This window comes from Styela clava, chromosome 9 (genome assembly GCF_964204865.1).
Source record: "Styela clava chromosome 9, kaStyClav1.hap1.2, whole genome shotgun sequence".
Lineage (NCBI taxonomy): Eukaryota > Metazoa > Chordata > Ascidiacea > Stolidobranchia > Styelidae > Styela > Styela clava.
The window spans coordinates 12073627-12094225 of record NC_135258.1 but is presented as its reverse complement, the minus strand read 5'-3'; the positions used below and the strand labels follow the sequence as shown (position 1 = coordinate 12094225).

Sequence of the window (20599 nt, the reverse complement as noted above, 5' to 3'; positions counted from 1 at the left end):
CATCCTGTCCCCGTAGATGGGGGTGACTTGGTACCGCAGTAGCTTGCCCCGGTTGTCAAAATGACCACGCGCCGCCACTGCTAGACTTCATGAGTTAGTTCAAAAGCGAAAGTTACCTTTGCACAATGATAAAAAGATGCAAGAAATGGAATTTATCAATGAATGGAACAACAATTCGATTGGAAATAAAATGAAATTCCATGCTGTGCTACATACTTACAGATTAATAGTATGTGTTTTGTATTTAGCATAATTCATATCATTTGCAAGCTTCAGCTGTCCATCAGCAGATATGTTGAAAAAATCGGCGGGAACTTGACTTGAAATCTCAAAAACATTGGTTTCTGCCAATGGATCACCAGAACCTTCACTTCCAACGTATATGGGGAAAATGATAACTGCTCCAACAGCGACATACTAAAACAAATATGTCCTGCCTCAATGCCCATATTTGATTTTTATTTCTCAAAATTATATAAAGATGTTACATGGTCAAAACTAATTTTGGCAAATAGGCATTTTATTAATCGGCTCGAAATAACCCAATCTCACTAAAATTGACGGGAAGTCAACATCGCCAACTCAAATACCAAGAGGCACTATGTCCACTATTTAGAAGGTGAGGAAATTTATGTTACTGGCGATATTGAGAAGTTAACTTCAGCCAAAGATTTTCTCGATTTAGAAGACTTACTAGCTGTAAGAATGAGTTGTTAGCTTGCAGCTAACAGAATGCTATGTTGTTATGTTATTTCTTTTCCAACACATTTGTAAGAATATAATGATTCATGTATCTATAGAACCAGGCGTTGATCGCGTATTTCACGATAATAAAATTGTGAGTATAGGTTATATTATTCAACACCAAATAATAACAAAAAATATCATGCGTGTGTACTGTACTCTATTGGTAATGAATATATATATTATTCAAGTCAAATATATGGGCACTATACGTAATGGACAGAGTGGTTCGTTACTGTATATATATATATATTATACATGTTTAAATTAAAATTTTCCTCCGTGACAGACTATACCTAATACTGATATATGTTTACATTACAGTTTTACAATAACTAACTAGTTTGACAAACGTAGAAGACCATCGCCTCACCTCACCCTGATCTGTTGAATCGTCTGAGATGATTGTGGGATTATATTTGTTGATGTATTTCATGCCAATAGAGGCATCGTAACTTACCTAAAAGAAGTACCGTATCAAAAATGTAATTTTATTTATTCTCATTTACATAATGTATTTGTCTATCATCAATGTTTTAACTTCTTTCAGCTTAAATCTCTACTTTATGCTGTTTAATGAAACATTTGAATTGAAATATTTTTTTCAAATTTGCCTATACTTGCCTCAAGTGACACCCCTGCCCAGCATTCCACCTTTCCATAAATAGACTTTTGTTCTGCACGGCCTGGGTTCGCAAATTCCGATTCGTCTCTGGTCAGCGCATTCCCGTCTTTAACTTTTATTTCTTTTCCTTCTACTTCAAAATATGTAGCTAAATCGCCAGATAAAATTAGTATGATGTTATCAACGGATCCTTCCAAATTTGCTGTCGTTGCAACAAATCCAGTGGGTGCGTTTTCAAACACCTCCCCTGACATTAGTGAAGTATCGCCTGATGGTCGGTCACATAAGGCTGTAAAAATTAGTATCAACATCTTGAATAAGGAAAAAGAAAGTGGAAGACCTTGGGGTATTTGGCGTCTTATTGTTGCTTCATGTTTTTCGACACTAATTTATGGTAATAAATATAATCGAATGTACATATAATCAATTGCACAGCCTCTGGAATGTTTCATCGAGGCTCCACTGCATCAAAGATTTTGAAAACCACTATCCTATAGAATTGCGGAACTTGTCTTTGCTTTGCAAAACGTTAGAAATACAATAATGGCCCTGCGTGTGTTCGCAGGTTCGAATATCGTGGGTATATATAATATTGTGCAAGAAGATGGCTATAGGCTCATACTTGTCACAGAGAAGTTCAGGCAATCGCTAATTGTTTATCGTTTCCGCCATTGCCTAAGCCCATGCCTATTGGACATGCAGTAAACAGTTGAACTATTTTCCTAATTCCGCATCTACTGTATTGTAACCGCTACAGAGGCCGGAATTCGGCCTATTATGAAAACATCTTATAAGATTTTCTCTCTTATTTGAGATTAATATGGGAATTCTTCCATCCACTAAACTTCAAATTTATCATTTTAGTCCATTCAAAAAATATGTCTCACCTCCGTTTGCACGGTCTACGTGTAGGCAAATACAAATTGGAAGCCATGACCAGAGTGTAGAATACATTTTTCATTGAAAAAAGTTTGGTCCGGCTATAACCAAGTATCGATATATCATAAAATAAACATTGAATAAATGAATTTATAGATAACTAAATCTGGAAAAAAAATAAAGCAATATAAATTGCAACAAGTTAACCAAATGTAGCTTAATTCTACAATTCACATGCCTATCAGAATACCAAATTAACTAGAGCCAAAAAATAATTATTCAAGAGTATTTTCCAAAATTTTACTAAGTTTTTTTGAATTCATTGATTCATTCAATTCAACAAATAAAAAAGATCAAGAAATTAGTTAAATGCATAAATATTTCAAAACCGTGCAAAGTTCAGAGTTGGCTGAGTTGCATGCTTCATCTATTATTTGTTAAGTAATGGTTCACACCAGTACACCGCGTTTTAAAGAGAAGATTCGAACTTAAATTATAATAACAACTTCTGTCCTATTAGGCCTCGGCAAATAAAAGATACGACACAATAATTTGAGAATATTTTAATGGCGAGCAATAATATACAAAGTTGTTGAGCAGTTGATAATTATATATATTTAAAAATACACAAAATCGCTTTCTAAAAGTGTTATCAAAATCACAATGAAAAGAGATAAAACTTTGTACAGAAACTTCAATTATTTAGCGAGAGTACAATATATGAAAAAAACGTTAGTGGACCTCAATAACAACTAAATGTTAATTTCCTCTAATTAAAAAATCAACAAAATTATTAACGTTCAATTATCCTATTTCAAATAATCGATTCATTACAAAAAACATTTCTATTAATTAAGAACTTAGTGCTAATTATTGCACTAAAAATCCTCATAAATTATATGTCAAATAAAAATATTCTCAGGAAATTCGCGGCAGAGATAGATACTATTTCATAAATTTATAAATTAAACCAAGCGGGAACCAACCATAGATCAAATCGGTTTAAAACATTATGGCAAAATCAAATCGTATTCCTGCCTTGCCATAGAATATTTCAATCAAAATAAAATACATTTTCGAATTGATTTAATGAATAAAAATATTTCAAAATCATCAGAATACTTCATATTCTTATTCCATCTAAACATTCTAAGGCCGCCTCAAATTAGTATATCTGATATGCTTTCATTTTGTCAATACTTCATGAGCAGTGAAAAACATCGTAAAATTTAAGTTTAAAATTGTAGAATAGGAACAGAGATTAAAAATGGCCAAAACAAAAATCTACATTAAACTTTCAGAAATAAATTTGCGTATTTTGATCTGCAAAATACGAAAATAAATTATTTGCTTTCATAAATTATGTGCGGAATAGTATGACACTTGCTAAATATTGAAGGAAGGTAATAACTTGTTTACTACTCGTACAAGTATAAATTTCCAAAAATTAACGGAAAATACAGTGACAACTTCGATTGTAAAAGCGCAAATTAAAAGAAACGAGCAAAAATTATATAAAAAAGGACAAAACCAAAAAGTTTAAAGCGCGGTATAGGTCTCGGTCTCGTATTCTTCAATTGAATCTGGTGGTGGAGGGAAGTCATCAGCGTGCTTTACATAGGGTTGTGAAAAAGAAGAACCGTTTGGTAATGATCCGTTATCTTCTACACCCAGGCGGATGTGGTCCTGAAAAAAATTGTAAAGTATTATAACAAGTTTTAGGTTAACCGTGTTTGATATTATGAGTGCATAGTTTTATTAACGGCTTCTGTCGTGCAAAAATAACAATAAACATTACTTTTTGGATCTAACGAATACTATAAATTACTGGAATTCGCGTGGTAAAACTTATTTTCTCTTTTTTCAGAGTAAATACTTCGTTATTCCTCAGCAAATTTTTTCATAAATTTTCGTCCAAAATAAATTCTGCTATAAATAATTGAAAACCCCTTATCAACTAATACCTAGCTAGTCGGTATCATAGTATAAAAATTACGAAAATAAATGAATCGAATCCATGCACGTGTATATTATTGGACACGATCGTTTTTTAAATTGTTGTTGTTGTTAGTATTCTTGCTATTTTTATTCTTGTTGCTGTTGTTATGGAAAAATCGCTTTTCCTTTTAATTACTTGACCAATCGCTTTAAAAAATTTAGTGGTGAACGATTGTTGTTGATGAGGCTTTAACGTTTTTTGTTTCAAAAGTTTCAGTGAGCTCATTGGGATTCGTTTTTCACTTTGGAGATTTATTTGGTGCAACATCAAAATTGAAAAATGCGCCACGCGTGACGGTTCCGCGATCGCATTCCAGCGATCTGGTGGTCAGACTACTGGTTCTGTAAAAGATTTGATGCTACTTCGTTTCGGCTTTTGTGTCCATATAACTGTTCGTTGGTTATTTCACATACCATTTATATTAACTCGTTAATTGCGTTTAAACTAAAAATCCATGCAAATTGAACGTCTTGTTAGTATTAATTATTCACTCCGCTTTTACTTATTATTGAATCTACTGGAGAGGAGTGTGTTCCGTTGCAGGTGATGACGTGATGCGCACTATTCTGCCCGGATTATTTTGGTCAATTAATTTTTTGTGCAAAACATTATAATCGCATAAATCAGGGATGTAATCGAATTGAGTGAGTTTCACACTGTGTACCTCGCCACTGGAGGGTCGGGTGAAGGTTTGGATTCATGGTCCGACCAGTCGGGCCGAACTTTATTATCACCAAACAGTCTAGTCGAAAGCGATGACGAAGAGCGAACAGATGTTTGGGAACCGATTAGATTCTGTCAAATGATGAAATAATTGCTGGAGTAAAATTATAAACTCCATGCAATAACGAAAATTTCACACTATCGGGATCAATATTTGTTTGAAATATTCAAAAAAAGGAAAACAGAAGTTATGTATTTTTCTTTATTTCATTGCTATTTATTCAGGATAAATTGCAAAACAACGTTTCACGCAACCAATTAAGAATTCAACATACAACAATTTTGTGAGCTTTAAAGCAAAAACGTTTTATTCCTCAATTTCTAAGAATACAAATTAAAATATTGACTGATTAATGCATGCAAACTTACATTGGAGTCTTCAAGAAGTTTTTCGGATAAGTTGCTATTAATAACGTACATATCAGGTCTCATTTTCGGGTCCGTATTCCAACATGTTGTCATTATGCTGAACCTGTTATCGCAATGCAAATTTTATTGAACTTTGTACGCTGAAGTATAAAAATATATTCATTTGCATTATACATAGCTTTATATTACTTATTTAATTTAATTATACAGATGTCTGTACTTTTGCATGTCACAATACTGTAAGGTGTTGTTACTTACAAACTATCCGAACAAGCTTTAGGTTTCGGCAACTGATTTTCTCGCATATGCGTTGGTAGATCGAACACAGGTACACCATCGTAGGGTACAGCTCCGTCAGAAACAATCTCCCACATAACGGTTCCATAGGACCATCTGTAAATAATATTTGAAATGATACCGTGTACTAAAGTATGTGAACAAGGAAATTTTAGTTGATACTGGTTTTCAGTGATTGCACCGTTCCATATAAGTGTTACTCTGAACACGATTGGTTAAGGATTAAAAAATATTTTGTTGTTCACGTATTTTATGTTGCCAAATAAATTGTTTACGCACAATATACATTAGCATATTATTATTTGCTACTATACAATTAAATCATTTTTACAATAACTACGACTGGGACTGCTAACTTACACGTCAGATACCGCTGTGCGACCGCTTGTTTGTTCATTCACTTCCAACGCTTGCCACCTCATCATATCACCGTACTAAAAATGAACATATTGTATTTTTACATAAGAAATATTTGAATCATTTTTGGCATTTTATTCATATATTGGTGTGAATTGCTATTGATATTTTAGACGTAAATGCCGAGAAACGCAGAATAATGTGACAGATTTGGTGATTACAATTGAAGGAAATTTCGTTTTTAATATATATAAATAGTCATTGTAAATAGTCATTATTGAACAGGGCATGAATAGAAAATCACGTGAACTATTTGTGTTAGAATATTCGTAATAGCTATTTAATGAATAATAACATTGTATAACTCTCAATGAGAAAGATACAACAATAATATGTTGTAATAATATTTTGAATAAAGAAAAAAATGATATCCCACTCACATCAGTTACAATAGAATCGTCATTCTGAAAATCTGTTAATTTTGGTTTGTTGTTTGCATCCAACATAATCGACTTCCCCCACAATTTTCCGTGGACAATGTTACTAAAAATAATTAGCATTATAATATTGCGAGAGAGAACAAATATTCCATGCGTTGAAACGAACCATAACAGGTTTGCTGCTAACAGAAGTTAAACAGACACAAATTGTCGAATGATTTTTTTTGATAATTTTATAATGAACATTTCAAGCCCATTTTGGCGCGAATTACTGACAGGTATATTTGCGTAAATAAGTATACCTAAAAAACTAAACGTGATTGAAAGTATTATTCCAATTTACCTAAACATTTCATGCTGATTGTGTTATGCTGATAAAATAAAGCGGCCATTATTTATATACACTGATGTTGATTTACATACATATTGAGTTTTACACAATGATGTCTTTATTGCAAAAGTCGAAACAAATTCAAAAATTTCAACACGGGAAGAACATTCGCATATATTTATATGATGAAAATACAATGTACAGTAATTGCTGATAACGGGAATGGCTAAATTAATTCGAAGAAAGGAGGACTAACTTCGCATGAAGATATTGGAGGCCTCTCCCGATATCAGCCATGATATGCATCCTTGTATTTGCATCCACGTTTGAATTTCTCAATTTGTCTTGCAGGCAACCATTTTCTGCATATTTAGTTGCGTAATGAAGATAACCTAAAAGTCAATAAACGTAAAAATTTGTTGTAAAACATCACAGCTTTGCTCAGCTGTTATAGCCCAAAATAGCTGTTATCGCATATGTATCTTTGTGAACAGAGTCACAACGGATCCGGAAGTGTCAGAAAACAGAAGAAAAAAGTCGATTACATACCGTCGGCTAGCCTAGGAATTATAATCTTGGCTACAATTATAGGAAAAATAATTAAATCCCGTTCAAACGTACCGTCCCTTTCGTAGCTTCCATAATATGTGAGTATATTTTCATGATCCAATTCTCCTAATTTCTCCATTGTTGCAATTTGACTTCTCACTGATTGCTCTTCTGTGCCGGTGGCCATACTAAGGCTAAGAATACGTATAAAGTTAGTGCCATCTGTTCCATTTGGAAACGATGTAAAAATCCTAATAACCGCTGCCTGTTATCTTTAGTATTCACATGTTAGTATTTACTTACTCAATAGATTTTAAAACAGCTTTAACATCTCCATTATCATCTCCATATCCCTTCAAGGTCACCAACTTTACGGTAGTTACGGCATCCTCCTATTAAGAGAATATTTTATAATTATCTCAAAATGTTTTGGTTTGCAAAAGAGAGACAAACGAGATTGAATGAACATGAAATTGGAGAAATATTTCCATCCATCTGACTTTTTTTCGTCAGTAATGGCGATAGGTGGCATCTGGATCACGCCTATCAGATTGGGATTTGTTCCGAAAATCCTGTTTTGTATCAAGTTTTCTATCAGTTTCGATTTGACTGTACGTTTCCTGATTTATATAAGTTATAAAAGGTAGCAAAAAATGACGACACGTGCGAGAATAACCTCTCTCCCTGATTACGATACAAGACGACAGCACCAAAACGATGCACATTCAAACCGCAGTTGCGAAATTTTCATCATGTTCCGCTTGATTGCTTGCCACTGTTTTACTATAGTTATGGTCCTATGGACCTCAGAATAACTGGTTTGTGTCTATAGAGTGATGCGAGTTCTACGCTATTTCACACGATGCTGGCTTTCATAATATTTTATTAGGCTTACTTTAATTATGCGTTCTTCTTGTATTTTTTCAGGCGAAAGTCGGAAGTTTTTCCGTTCTTGATCAGATATCGGATTTACATCATCTTCCATAGATTCATTCAAAAGTACAGCTGCCACTGGCACAGCTGGTGCGACCATCTGTCTCTGTCTTTGCATACTGTATAAAACATATTTGTAAAAAATAAATGGTCCGAATTCAGAGAGCTATGATCAGTATTATGTTTGAGACCTTTTTTTTTAGTATTATTTCAAAACAAATATTTTCAATTATTGACCCAAATCAAATTACTACAAACATTTAGTTATGTTACCACAAAACATTTTTATAAGAAGAAAAATAGTCAGAGCTTTTGTCTATAGCGATGCATCGCTGTGATTAAAAATGGTACATACAGCTCTTCTTCGAAATCAGATTTAGGTGCTGTATCGGGCTCAGCCATGTTGTCGTATCCAAAAGGTTCTTCCTCATGGATTTCAGTATTTTCTTCTTTATTTACTGGAATTCCAACAACAAAAATAGCTTCGTTTAAAAAAAATCAGCTAAATATACAAAGAGCCGCTCTGAGATGACGGTTCAGAAGTTTACTGAAAGATCTTAAACAAAAACATTTACAATATTGAGCCTATTAACTCTCAAGGTAATATCATGTTGCTTTATATTTGAGACTGTACAAGTCAACGAAGTCACGGTAAAAGGAACATAATTATATAAATACACTAATTTACGTATATACGAGTCTTCAGCACAGTACATCTTTATATTCAAAAAACTCTAATTTAGGTTAGTGTTTATTTTTCACCTGTGGCATATTCGGGATCTTGGGGAGCAGAAAAATCCATTGCTTCAGTTTCATTTCCGAGAAGATCAGCTTCCGATGAATGGTTACTTCCAGTTTCCTCATTTATGTTATCTCTTTCCTCGCCAGGTTCAATTATCGGCGGATTACCGGTGAAGGTCACCATCATGGGCGGAGGCCTCTCATCTGTGATAACATTTTTACTTTAAGAAATTCTGTCTATATTTTGACATTTGGGGCATATTGATAAAGCAAGCCTACGGTAAGTCCATTCGCAAAAGACATGTTAAACACGTACAAAGAACTAGATATTCAAATGTGACGCGTAATTTAATGTTATCTATAGTCTCCTAGTGAATTTTTGACAATATTTTCCCTAGCTTAATTAATATAATCCACTTTATAATTGCATATTAGTTCAGCTAAGTCAATGTCGTAATATCTAATCACCGATTTCCTTTGAGGTTTCATGTTCTGTGAATGCTCCATTCTCATACATATGTGCATTTCCATTGATAGATGTTGACTGTATCCAAGAAATGAAAATAGTTTATTATTTATTCCACTTTTTTTTTCAATTTTGTTTTAATAGAATTTATGTATTTTAATTGATCATTTTGTTGATGCAATATACCATAATTGAATTCTAGCAAAACGACATTATTATTTGGGCCAATCGCTATTATGAAACACGCCAACAGTAAGCTAACTGTATCCAATAAAGAGCAATACCACGTTATCTTCATCGTCATCGTCGAATTTTGAATCTTTATCCTTTTTCATAAGTCTCCATATAAGATATATTATGGCGAGTATGGCGATGAATAACGCTACTGAAAGGCCGGCTGCCACCCCGTACAATGTACTAGCCGGAACCATGGATACTTCATCTGAAAAAATTTATGCATTACAATTATTTATTTCACTTGATTATTTGCTTTGATATGTTAATTGATAAAATACATGCCGATGTATGTTATTGCTACTTTGCAAGTAACATAACTTGCTGCAGTATATGAAAATATAGAAATAATGTCTAGGATGACAATGTTGTTTTTCATGCATGAAGAATTGTGTTCACAGTTTCTATTCTGTTGCAAATTTCAAGCAAATATGCTTAATGTAAGCTATATGAGGAAGCAAATAAGCTTATTGAAATGTCTGTAACTATAGCAACAAACACTACCATGCACTACCCAATAAGCTCAATATTTTCGACTTTTTTTCTTGAATAGTTGGTTCAAATATTTTTATGAACTCTCGTAAATTTCGTGAATGAAACAATTATTTCAAAATGATTGAAACGCACAAATTGAAGATTTGATCAAAGAAATATTTTTTGCAAAATTAAAAAAATTGGTTGAGAAGCAAAATTATTAACCATTCATGCATTGCTTTCTAATGATGAATTTTTTTATTAATATTTTTTTCTGAATACCAAAAGATATTCAGGAATATGCAAAAAGGCACATGAGAAAATATTCGAAAATATGTATACATATTATTTAAAAGTCTTTGTATAAATTGGCAGTTGCCCATCTTAGAAGTTTCTGAACAGCTCCTGCACGTTATAGAAAGAAGATATAATTGGCTACAGTTCATTGTTTGTCGCTTTACAATTAATTCTAACTGCAGAGAAGTGGTATTAAAAGGGAAATTGTTCATAGTATCATGCAAAAAGATGGTGAAAAAGCGTACAACATTCGGTGCTTGTTATTTAGTTAATCACACACACTTTTGCTGCCTGTGAAGTTGTGAAAAATGTTATTGGAAGAATGAAGAAGACTGTCAATAACATAATTTTTTTGAATTAATAATATTTTGTGATGCTGATTTAACACAATTACTCGCCTGTATGTGAGTGTGAAAACTACAAAGACTCTACTCGCTAACCAACCTACGATTGGACCCAAAGTATACGACAATTCTCTGGTAGTTTGGTCACTATGCTTCTGCGTGGTGACCGTTTCCAAATTGGGTTTATTTGTCATATTAGGGTCTGTCGGAATCGTGTCAGTATTTGACACAGAGATAGAGTTTGTATAGTGCCGTGTTGTTGGTTGTGTGCTGCGAGCGCTTGCCGAAGATTGGACTGCACTAGAATCATAAAACGGGGATGTCCCCGTCACTGCAAAATCACTCGTCAAATCAGAACTTGGAGCCGTGCTAGCGTGCAAGCCAGCCTTACTTGTAAAACCATCTCGTGTAGTTTCTTCTAAGTTCTTCGTTGTTTCAGTTGCACCACTTACGGACGTGGAGGCTATTAAATAAGAAAATGTTTCAACTTTTGCGGGAAACGATTCCGTTGATTTTTATAATTTTTTGAACTGGGTTGATCTATAGATTAACAATGTCGTTCTAAATTACAATTCGACGATTGAAGTAAAGATGCCACTAAAACAAGCAATTGGAGAACTAGAAGAAAGCTTGTATCACATGCGATTTTAAAGGTACATGTTCGACGAAGATGTCTGTGATATGTTTTCTGTTTGTAATCGTGAAAGTGGCAAAAAAGTAACATCGTTTGAATGAAATACATGTTTATCTTTGGCATTTTACTCAGTAATGTTATGAGGAAGATCAACCATTTTGGAACTGCCAATAAGCGACTATTGCTCACTAGTGAAATAACTCCTTACTTATTTCAACTTCAATACTTGTAGTCTCTGGGGTTATAGAAGTTGTAGGACCAGTCGGCGCGGCCTGTGACGTGCTAGACAAAGTGGCTTTCGTGGCTGTGGATTGTGCTGTTATTGAATAGAAAGTGATATATACCGTCACTGTTTTTATTTAATTCACAGCGCACAATGTTTGTACACGTTCGTCATAAAGATTTGCAAACACATATCGCCAATTGCGTTGATCAATTATAGTGACTACACACCCAATCGCAGCTTTACCTGATATCTAAAATTACTACCATATGGATGCATCATGTATTAACTTAAATTTTTGATCCTTACTTGAAACATCAGAATCCGTAGTTTGCGGCGAAGTAGTTGTTACTTCAGGGGAAGTGTCTGCTGATATCGTGGAGGCTATATTTTTAAATAATAAACTTGAATTGAGCGTTTTTTTTTTATAAATGATTATATAAGTGACTGAAAATTTGACGATATGTGTTGGACCTAAAAAAAGCTCGGCTACAAAGCTTGTTGACAAGATGTTACCATAAAACACTGAAATATATATAGATTAAACGTTTCAAAGTGTGTCCCCAATGATAATTTTCATCTCGGCGCTTTCGAACGCCTTGGCAGGCTTTATGACGTCTATTGGCCATTGTTGCTACCGTGTTTCCCCGACTCCTACCCTGAATATAAGACCTAGCCTGAGTTTTAAAAATGATTTTAATACAAGTCCTCCCCTCAAAATAAGACCTAGTCCAGTAGTCAATAACGCAAAATTTCTTTTAACCTAGTCGATAGCAAGAAATTTCCTACACGTTTTAAATGAATAACAATCTATGTTTCGAAGTTATTTTAAACAAAAACGTGTTATTTATAAGTAAATGGATATATACTAGTATTTATATTTTGTATGTTTCAAAATCTCGTTATTCTCTACTTTTTTATTTTGTTTTTGATAAATGAAAATATAAGGCATCCCCCAGAAATAAGCCTTAGTGGTATTTTTCAGAAGAAAATTGAAATAAGACCCAGTCTTATTTTCGCGGGAACACGGTAATCCGCGTTGAATATGCAATGGCAATGACTGATTATTGAGTGAACCTCGTCGCATGTTGAGTCAGCAACTTTTGTACTTTCGTATTTAGACAGCGTTGTTAACACTGGAAATCAAATCAACAATATGAGTATGTTTGAAAACTGGCCAGAAAGCAATCTCAAAAATTAGCTTAATGGCCGCGGAAATCAGCTCGAAAAAGGTTGGTAACTTAGCCTAGCTAAAGTTTATATGTGCGTGCGTGCTTTTTACAGAATTTTGTTTTTCTAATCATACGATTGCTTTGCCGGTCCTTTATTATTTACGTTATAAACATTTAAAATAGTTTTAATTAAACATAATCCAGATTCGCATTAGCATGCGCAGATCTGGGACACATCTAGGAAAGTGTCTTACTTGTGAAATCTGTCTGTGTGGTAGAATCTATAGTGGATGTAGGTGCTGTTGTAAGTTCTTTGGCTGCCAATTACAGAATATTAGTTATATTCAGTCATAATTTTCCAGATTCGTAACAGAACGTATCTGGTTTGAAAGTGTTGTGGAAAATTATTAAGTGTGTTCTTACTTGTGCTCTCTGGAACTGTAGTGATTTCTACGGTACTCGTGACTGGTGCGGTAGTTGATTCTTGAACTGATAAATTACATGCCGTTAGTTTAAAAACGTAATGCCTTTTATTATAAGCTTAACTGTGATAAATTAAATAGCTGATACAGCCTTAGTTATTATTCAGTTTGACTGTTTTTGCTGATTGTGATAAATTATATCAACTTCTTGAAACGAAATAATTTCTGTTTTCGATACAAGCGCTTTAGCAAGATAAAGATATGCACTAATATTGTAGTTAAATCGTGGTAATGTCATATTTTGCCAGTCTGGCGTGATTGAAAGAGAAAACCCTTACTTGTGGTATCTGTTACTGTGGTAGTAGCTACAGTTGTTGGTACGGTAGTGGGTTCTGGGGTTGTGGCCAATAAAGCTGTGTTACAAAGCAAGAATTAACTGTGCGTGATATTTGTTGAACATCAGGCAATCAAAATTAAGTCGACCCGAATACTTTGAATGAGCTTAAATTTTAGATTAACACATATATGGTGATTTTGAAAAAAGAATAATCATATTTTTTTCACATTGAATTGCATTTAATAGTTTTCACATCGGTAATTTAGTTTATAGAATATAATAAGCGCCGACACAAACACATATTTGTATTATTTCATTTATTCCAAGCAAATTTGAAATCAAAAGAAACAAGGAATTCGGGCAACTGCTTAAATTATCTTACTTGTCGAATCAATGAATGTGGTGGGTTCTGTAGTGGGGACAGTAGTCGCTGCTGGTGTTGTAGGCTCTACAGCTGAAGTTGATAGTAAGAAATTATATCGATTGGCATGCAAAGATATCATGTATTTCACAACTATTTTTCTTGTAAAAGCACAGCCCACTAGAAAAATGCTCAATTCTCAGTCGATTATGACTATTATGGATCTCATTCAAGTTTTTGGAGGTAAACAAATGTCGGTGAGTAAACCAACATTATCGAAGCGATATATTCAACAAAAGCAATGCCTGATTATATTTCTAAAAATATGAAAACATCATTGAATTTTTTAAACATATTTGTCGTGCTAAGTGACCACTGTCAAATAGTGACAAGTAATCATTCATATATAAAAGCCAATTTTGTGTCACTTTTCAGATCAGTTTGTTATTGAGGGAATTTTTTTTAAATATTGCCTTAATTAATACCTCAAACGAAACATACCTTCTCAAATGAAAACTTAGAATAGGCATATAACGTGATTCATATGTTTAGCTTTATTCATATATCCTCTTACTTGTAGTATCTATAAATGTAGTAGTGGGTTCTGTGGTGGGAATAGTAGTTGCCACTGGTGTTGTAGGCTCTACAGCTGTATTACATAGTAGAAAAGTAAATTGAATCGATAAGAAAAACTGCTATACTCATTTAGAAAGTAATTGCCTATTTGAGTACAATCTAAAGTAATAAATATTCAACATTCTTTCGATTTTTTTTTTTAAATGATCACACTAAACGACAGGAAATTATTGATGAGACATCTGTCATAATGTTAAAAAAAATTGATCTATAAGCAATGCAAGTAGCATTTTTTTTTTAATATTATACGCGCATTTCCACCTTTTTGTAAATAAATTTTTTCTACGAAACCTACATCACCAAACTCCGCCTAACCGCGTTTGGGGTATTAAAAAGGATTTTATTTTTATTATATAAAAGGCGTGTATGACACACCGAAAATACCATCTGTTATTCTGCCCTAGCTACTACTAAATTAACTGCCAATCCCCATTTATTGCTATTAACTACACTTACTTGTGGAAGCTTCTGTTGTTATAGGCTCTGTCGTTCCCTCTGTGGTTTGTTGTGTCGTAACTGTCGGTCGTTATTAAATTTATTTCAAACATTTGTCAATTTGAATTAACAAAATTGGTGTGTTTCAGTTATATCATTGCACTCACAATACAACACCAAAATTGACCAAAATAATTACATAAATATACGGTATAAATACTGTGATTATCTATGTGCACCAATGATTGGAATAGAAGATGCAGCTGAAAGCTTACAAAGAGCGCGTTGAGTATCACTGCGAAGTGAATTCACTTCTTTTTAGTAGTGTGTGAATAATATTTGTAGAATGAACAACAGTGACTCCTCTTGTTGTTTTCATATTTCTAGAGAAACTAGTTTTCTCGGGATACAGCAAAGCTAATTCTATGAGCAAATGTGACTACTTATCATCTGGGATTAAAGCGAAATACATATTGATTGATTTTCCAGATGATGATGCGTTTGAATGAAAAATTTGACAGCTAATTGAATAATGTTCCCCCAACCACGAATAACTGTAATAATGTTGCATGGACGCATATGATATTATTATTAATATATTACCTTCTGTAACAGCAATGCTCACTGTGATAGGAGCACTTTCTCGGTTAGATGAAGTGGTATCAGCATATACGTTCACTGCAACAATTTTCAAATCGCTCTGAATATAAATAATTCGACAATAACTTCCAACGTTTGTTTGTATATTCATAAGTGGTTTTTAAATTAAAATATTCACCGAGGTACTTCTAGTTGTACTTAGCTGCGAACTTCGTACGAATATATATCCTTCACTCGATATTTGGTAAGGAGTCGGATCTTTTGTTGTGAAGATAATGGTTGCCTGAAAAAAGGTATATATTATGTACATATTATATAATATGATATATAACAAGTTCCCCTTTAACCGACGAGGAAAGAAACTTTCTCAACATACATCGAGATTTGTGAAACCGCACAACCTTGGCGTCGTCGCAGTGGGTCGTAAAAAATGTAAATTTGAAAATAAAACAAAAAAATTTCCAGCAACAGCATAAAAAATCAAAAGGCTCAATTTTTGCTAAAGACAATATAAATATTCATCACTCATTTCAATGTAAAAAGTATTTTTACTTAAACAAATTTGCAACTCCAATAATACCAAAGTTGCTACACCCAAGCAGTTGATTTACTTACATTTGCATCGTCGCCGTCCGTTGCTACAAGCTGCAGTAAGTCCGTGGACCCAGTTTTGTACACGAACAAAATATCACTTCCATCGTTCACAACTCCGCCGCTGTAAGATGTTTCACTGAATGTAGGTGGATGTTCATCTTTCGCAGTCGCTATCGCCTGAAAAAAAATGTCAACTGAAATTGGATTCTCCTTGGCTTTTCTGTAGAATGCTAACACAGTCAGTCAGCAACACATAACGAAGGCTTGAATGAATGTAAAGAACTAGAGCACAAAATATCGTTCGGATGTGCCAAATGTTCCCCAAAAATTTACATTGTTCAGCACCCTGGCTCTGGCTCAATTTGAGCCAGAACATTATTTATGAATTTTGGAGTGGTAATTCAAAATGTTTTTCAAATTTATGATATAATTTCGCAATAAATACGATGCAACAACCGAAGCTATTCTTGTTATATCATGAAATATTGCTCGTGCTAAACACCCATACTCAGATTGTGATTTTGTGAAATAAAATATTGCTGATGTTGTTGTAGTCTTGGATCTACACAGCTTCGGCGACCAACACTCAAAATGATGGTTTCGCACACAAAGGCACATCTCCCAAAATATTACCAACTGCCAATGTAACAGTTACAATGATTTAATCTCAGCAATGGATTGAAAAATCAAAATTCCGTGCAACTTTTACAAATGAACATGTGACAAAATTCGTTCGCACTGCGTCGACTGTAAAATTTATTTTCTGTTAATTAACGGTATTCTAAAATTTTGCGGCTTTCACATATTTCTGACTTGCTGCGGGCAGCTCCTATACTAAAACAATTTGCCCATCCCTGCTATAGGGTTTTGAATGACTTTGATATAGAATTGAAGAGGAACGCTACAAACCTGTAAATAAGTAACAGCAAAGCGGTCTGCCCTATTGGTTTGTTGCGCTTTAACAGCAATTGTATATGTGGTAGGACTGATGATGGGTGTTTTGAGCGTTACTTCTCCTGTTACGTTATTAATATCAAGATATGTCGCGTAATCCTCTGGAGTTCCTGTGTATACAATGAATACGGTTTTATTTTTGGCATAAAATCACTTCTGAAATAATAATATAAAAAAAATATTCGAAAGTGTTGATGTGATGTATTTTAAAGTTTAAATAATCTGGGAAACCTGAATTTCAACTGTTTTCAAAATAGTATTTTACTTCTACTGAAAAATAATGTTTTTTTTTACCACTGATAAAGCTGTATAGTATATCCTGATTTATTCCAATGTCACCGTCTTTTGCTTCAATTGGGCCCGGTTCAACATTCAAGGACCCCGTCGACTAAAAAGAAACGTTACTTTTTGACTAGTGACACAATCTGTCATTAATAGGTATTAAAAATACTCCTAACTTGCTTGTGTTAACAAGAGACCAGCTTACCGCTGACGTCATGCAATTATGCATACTTCAGCCGTTTTGTAACTATGAAACAGAAATGCGAAAAGTAAGCATCGGGAAAACACTAATGTCACAATTTCATATTAATAGAATTGAAAATAAAACAATAGCATTCAAAAATACACTCACATCTTCGACTACCGACTGTCGTAGTGCTTGAAACAAAGTAACGATTAATCTAACAAGAACGAAAATTTAACAAAACAATCTGCACATCAACTTCCTTTAGAAAGCTTTATTATCTAAATTGAAGTATTGCTTAATTCCCACTATTTATATGGTCTGGGTTGCTCACCTGACCAACATTTATGTTCAAGGAATATAGAGGTTGACAAACGTCTCCATCACATGGTAGAAATACTGGAGGTAGGTCATCATAATCTTGTATAATAATAGTTATTGTCTTGGCAGCTGCTAGAGTTTTATCATTTCCCATATTGTCTAAGCCAGTGTTCTTCAGTAACCTAAATGAAATTATTTTAAGAAAAAATGGGTTTCGTACGAAATAAATCCTATACTATCTTATTAAGTAATGATATTTATGACAGAATGGTGAAACTCAGATTTTGCATTCAAGCTATACTTCCTCCTTTTAATCAATTTTAATTCAATTTATATTATTTCATTGTCATAATATATAAATAATATATATATTTGAGTTTATCAATGAGTTAAAAAAAGTTACCTGCACGCAATCATAAAAAGACGCGCAAGAAATGAATTTATCTAGAGATAGAACAATATAATTTATCAAGAAAACAATAAAATCCCATGCTGCGCTGTATACTTACAGATTAATTGTATGTGTTTTGTATTTAGCATAATCCAGATCCTTGGCAAGAGTTAGTACTCCCTTATCGGATATGTTGAAAATATCGGCGGGATTTTGACTCGAAATCTCAAAAACATTGGTGTCTGTCGATGGGTCTCCAGAACCTTCACTTCCAGCGTTTATAGGGAAAGGGATAACTGCTCCAACAGCAACATACTGAAACAAATATGCTCTGCCTGAATGCTCATATTTTCTTTTGATTTTCTCAAAATTAAATAAAGGTGTTACATGGTTAAAACTAATTTCGGAAAATGGAAATCTTTATAAATCTCCCTGAAAGTAGTCATGAGCACCCAATGAAATGTCATGAGCTACTATTGGGACATGATAGCTATCATGTAGATTGTGAAAGATGAGAAATTCATCTTAACTGGTGATCTTTGAGAGGAGAACTTCTACCAACTAAATTCCATGAAAAAATGAGAAAACTTGCAAGGGCATGACGACAAAAACTTTTTAGGTGTGATAACGTCAGGAGAACAGATTCCACTGTTATGACATTGCCTTTCTCAATACATTTTGTAAGATTATAGTAGTTATTATACATGGGGCAGGGCGTTGATCGCGCATTTCACATTTGTAAAATTTCGAGTATTATGCTCCACTACCACATAAAACATGTCTTGCTAGTGTACTCCAGTGGTATTGAATAATATACAAGTCAAAGATGTGGACACTATATTAGATATATATATATATATATATATATATATATAATGTGTATAGTGGCTCACAGTAACCGTGTATTATATATCATTATATTACAATTTTCATACATAGTTTTTTACATATATATAGGTGTTTGTATTACAGTTTTGCCTCTATAGAAGATTATTTTGGATCTGAAAAAGTAATAGCCAGAGTTGGGTACTTTTTATCGATTACTTTAAAATATAAATCGTTATTGTACTTATAAACTAACGAGTCACACAGACGTAGAAGACCATCACCTCACCTCACTCTGATTTTTCGAATCGTCTGAGATGATTGTGGGGTTGTATTTGTTGATGTAATTCATATCAATGCGGGCAGCGTAATTCACCTAAACGAAGTATCATATCAAAAATAGAATTTTATTTATGCACGTATAAATTATGTATGTGTCTATCATTTATGTTTTGATTTCTTCCATCTTGAATCTCTTCATTATGCTGTTTAATAAAACATTTGAATTGAAATATATTTCAAAATTTGCCTATATACTTGCCTCGAAGGATAGCCCTATATAGCATTGCACACTCCCACTAATGGATATTCGTTCTGCACGGCTTGGGTTCTTCAACTTTGGGTCGTCTCTGGTCAGCGCACTCCCGTTTTTAACTTTTATTTCTTTTCCTACTGCTTCAAAATATTTATCCAAATCGCCGGTTAACATTAGTGTGAAGTCACCAACGGATCCTTCAAGACCTAATGTCGTTGCAATAACTCCCGTAGGTGCGTTTTCAAACACCTCTCCAGAATCGAATGAAGTATCGCCTGGTAGTTTGTCACATGGTGCTATAAAAAAATATTATCAATATCTTAAATGTAAGAAAGTGAAACTCTTCAGGTATTCGATGTCAAATTGTTACTTCATGTTTTTTGATTGGCACTAATTTATGAAAATAAATATAATCGAATATAATCAATAAAACCTCTCATATATATACTAAACTTCAAATTGGTCATTGGATATTTTATGTTTATTCAAAATATATGCCTCACCTCCGTTTGCATGGTACACGTGTATGCAAATACAAATTGGAAGCCATAACAAGAGTGTAGAATACATTTTTCAATTTTTCATTGAAAAAATCCTATTCCGCTATAAGCAAGTACCGATTTATCATGGAAGAATCATTGAATAAATATATTTGTAGATAACTAAATCTGTAAAAGGGGTTATATAAAACAAGTTAACCAAATGTAGGTTATTCTACAATTCACATGCCCATGAGAATAGCAAATTTACTTGAGTCAGAGAATATTCATTCTCTCCAACTTTATCAAGTTTTTTTTATGAATTCATCTAATGGAATTCTACTCCTCTTTCACAAAAGATTTGTCAAAATACACTCCAGCGTCCTCTGGTACTCTGGCGCGATTTCACTAA

The 20599-nt window shown here is 33.5% G+C and overlaps 1 protein-coding gene across 6 annotated transcripts; it reads right to left on the bottom strand.

Annotated features, from left to right (window-relative positions):
• Positions 1–2802: 2802 nt before the first annotated feature.
• Positions 2803–20346, bottom strand: LOC120339282 (uncharacterized). Of its 6 annotated transcripts, XM_078116191.1 has the most exons (33): positions 20212–20346; positions 19715–20004; positions 19463–19549; positions 18467–18663; positions 17971–18139; positions 17465–17558; positions 17126–17280; positions 16238–16393; positions 15801–15905; positions 15626–15722; positions 15044–15103; positions 14526–14600; positions 13973–14044; positions 13592–13666; positions 13255–13320; positions 13086–13148; positions 11969–12043; positions 11645–11752; positions 10903–11265; positions 9738–9895; positions 9456–9531; positions 9009–9191; positions 8602–8704; positions 8209–8365; positions 7617–7705; positions 7386–7507; positions 7021–7156; positions 6434–6536; positions 5997–6070; positions 5598–5732; positions 5340–5442; positions 4912–5042; positions 2803–3934 (listed from the first exon to the last, which is right to left on the bottom strand). In XM_078116191.1, exons 1-33 carry the CDS (start codon positions 20276–20278, stop codon positions 3913–3915), a joined length of 3966 nt encoding a protein of 1321 aa, XP_077972317.1. In that variant the 5' UTR covers positions 20279–20346; the 3' UTR covers positions 2803–3912. The 6 variants fall into 6 exon arrangements, with proteins under 6 accessions (XP_077972317.1, XP_077972318.1, XP_077972319.1 ...); XM_078116192.1 differs by lacking the exon at positions 13592–13666; XM_078116193.1 differs by lacking the exons at positions 11969–12043; positions 13592–13666.
• Between the last annotated feature and the right edge of the window lie 253 nt (positions 20347–20599).

Excerpts from the sequence above, each read along its gene's own strand:
- LOC120339282 (XM_078116191.1), bottom strand. The coding sequence starts at position 20,278 with ATGTATTCTACACTCTTGTTATGGCTTCCAATTTGTATTTGCATACAC. Across the intron at positions 17,559-17,970 it reads TGAACATAAATGTTGGTCAG|TCGACGGGGTCCTTGAATGT; the intron begins GTGAGCAACCCA and ends GTTTCTTTTTAG. Across the intron at positions 15,906-16,237 it reads CGGACGGCGACGATGCAAAT|GCAACCATTATCTTCACAAC; the intron begins GTAAGTAAATCA and ends ACCTTTTTTCAG.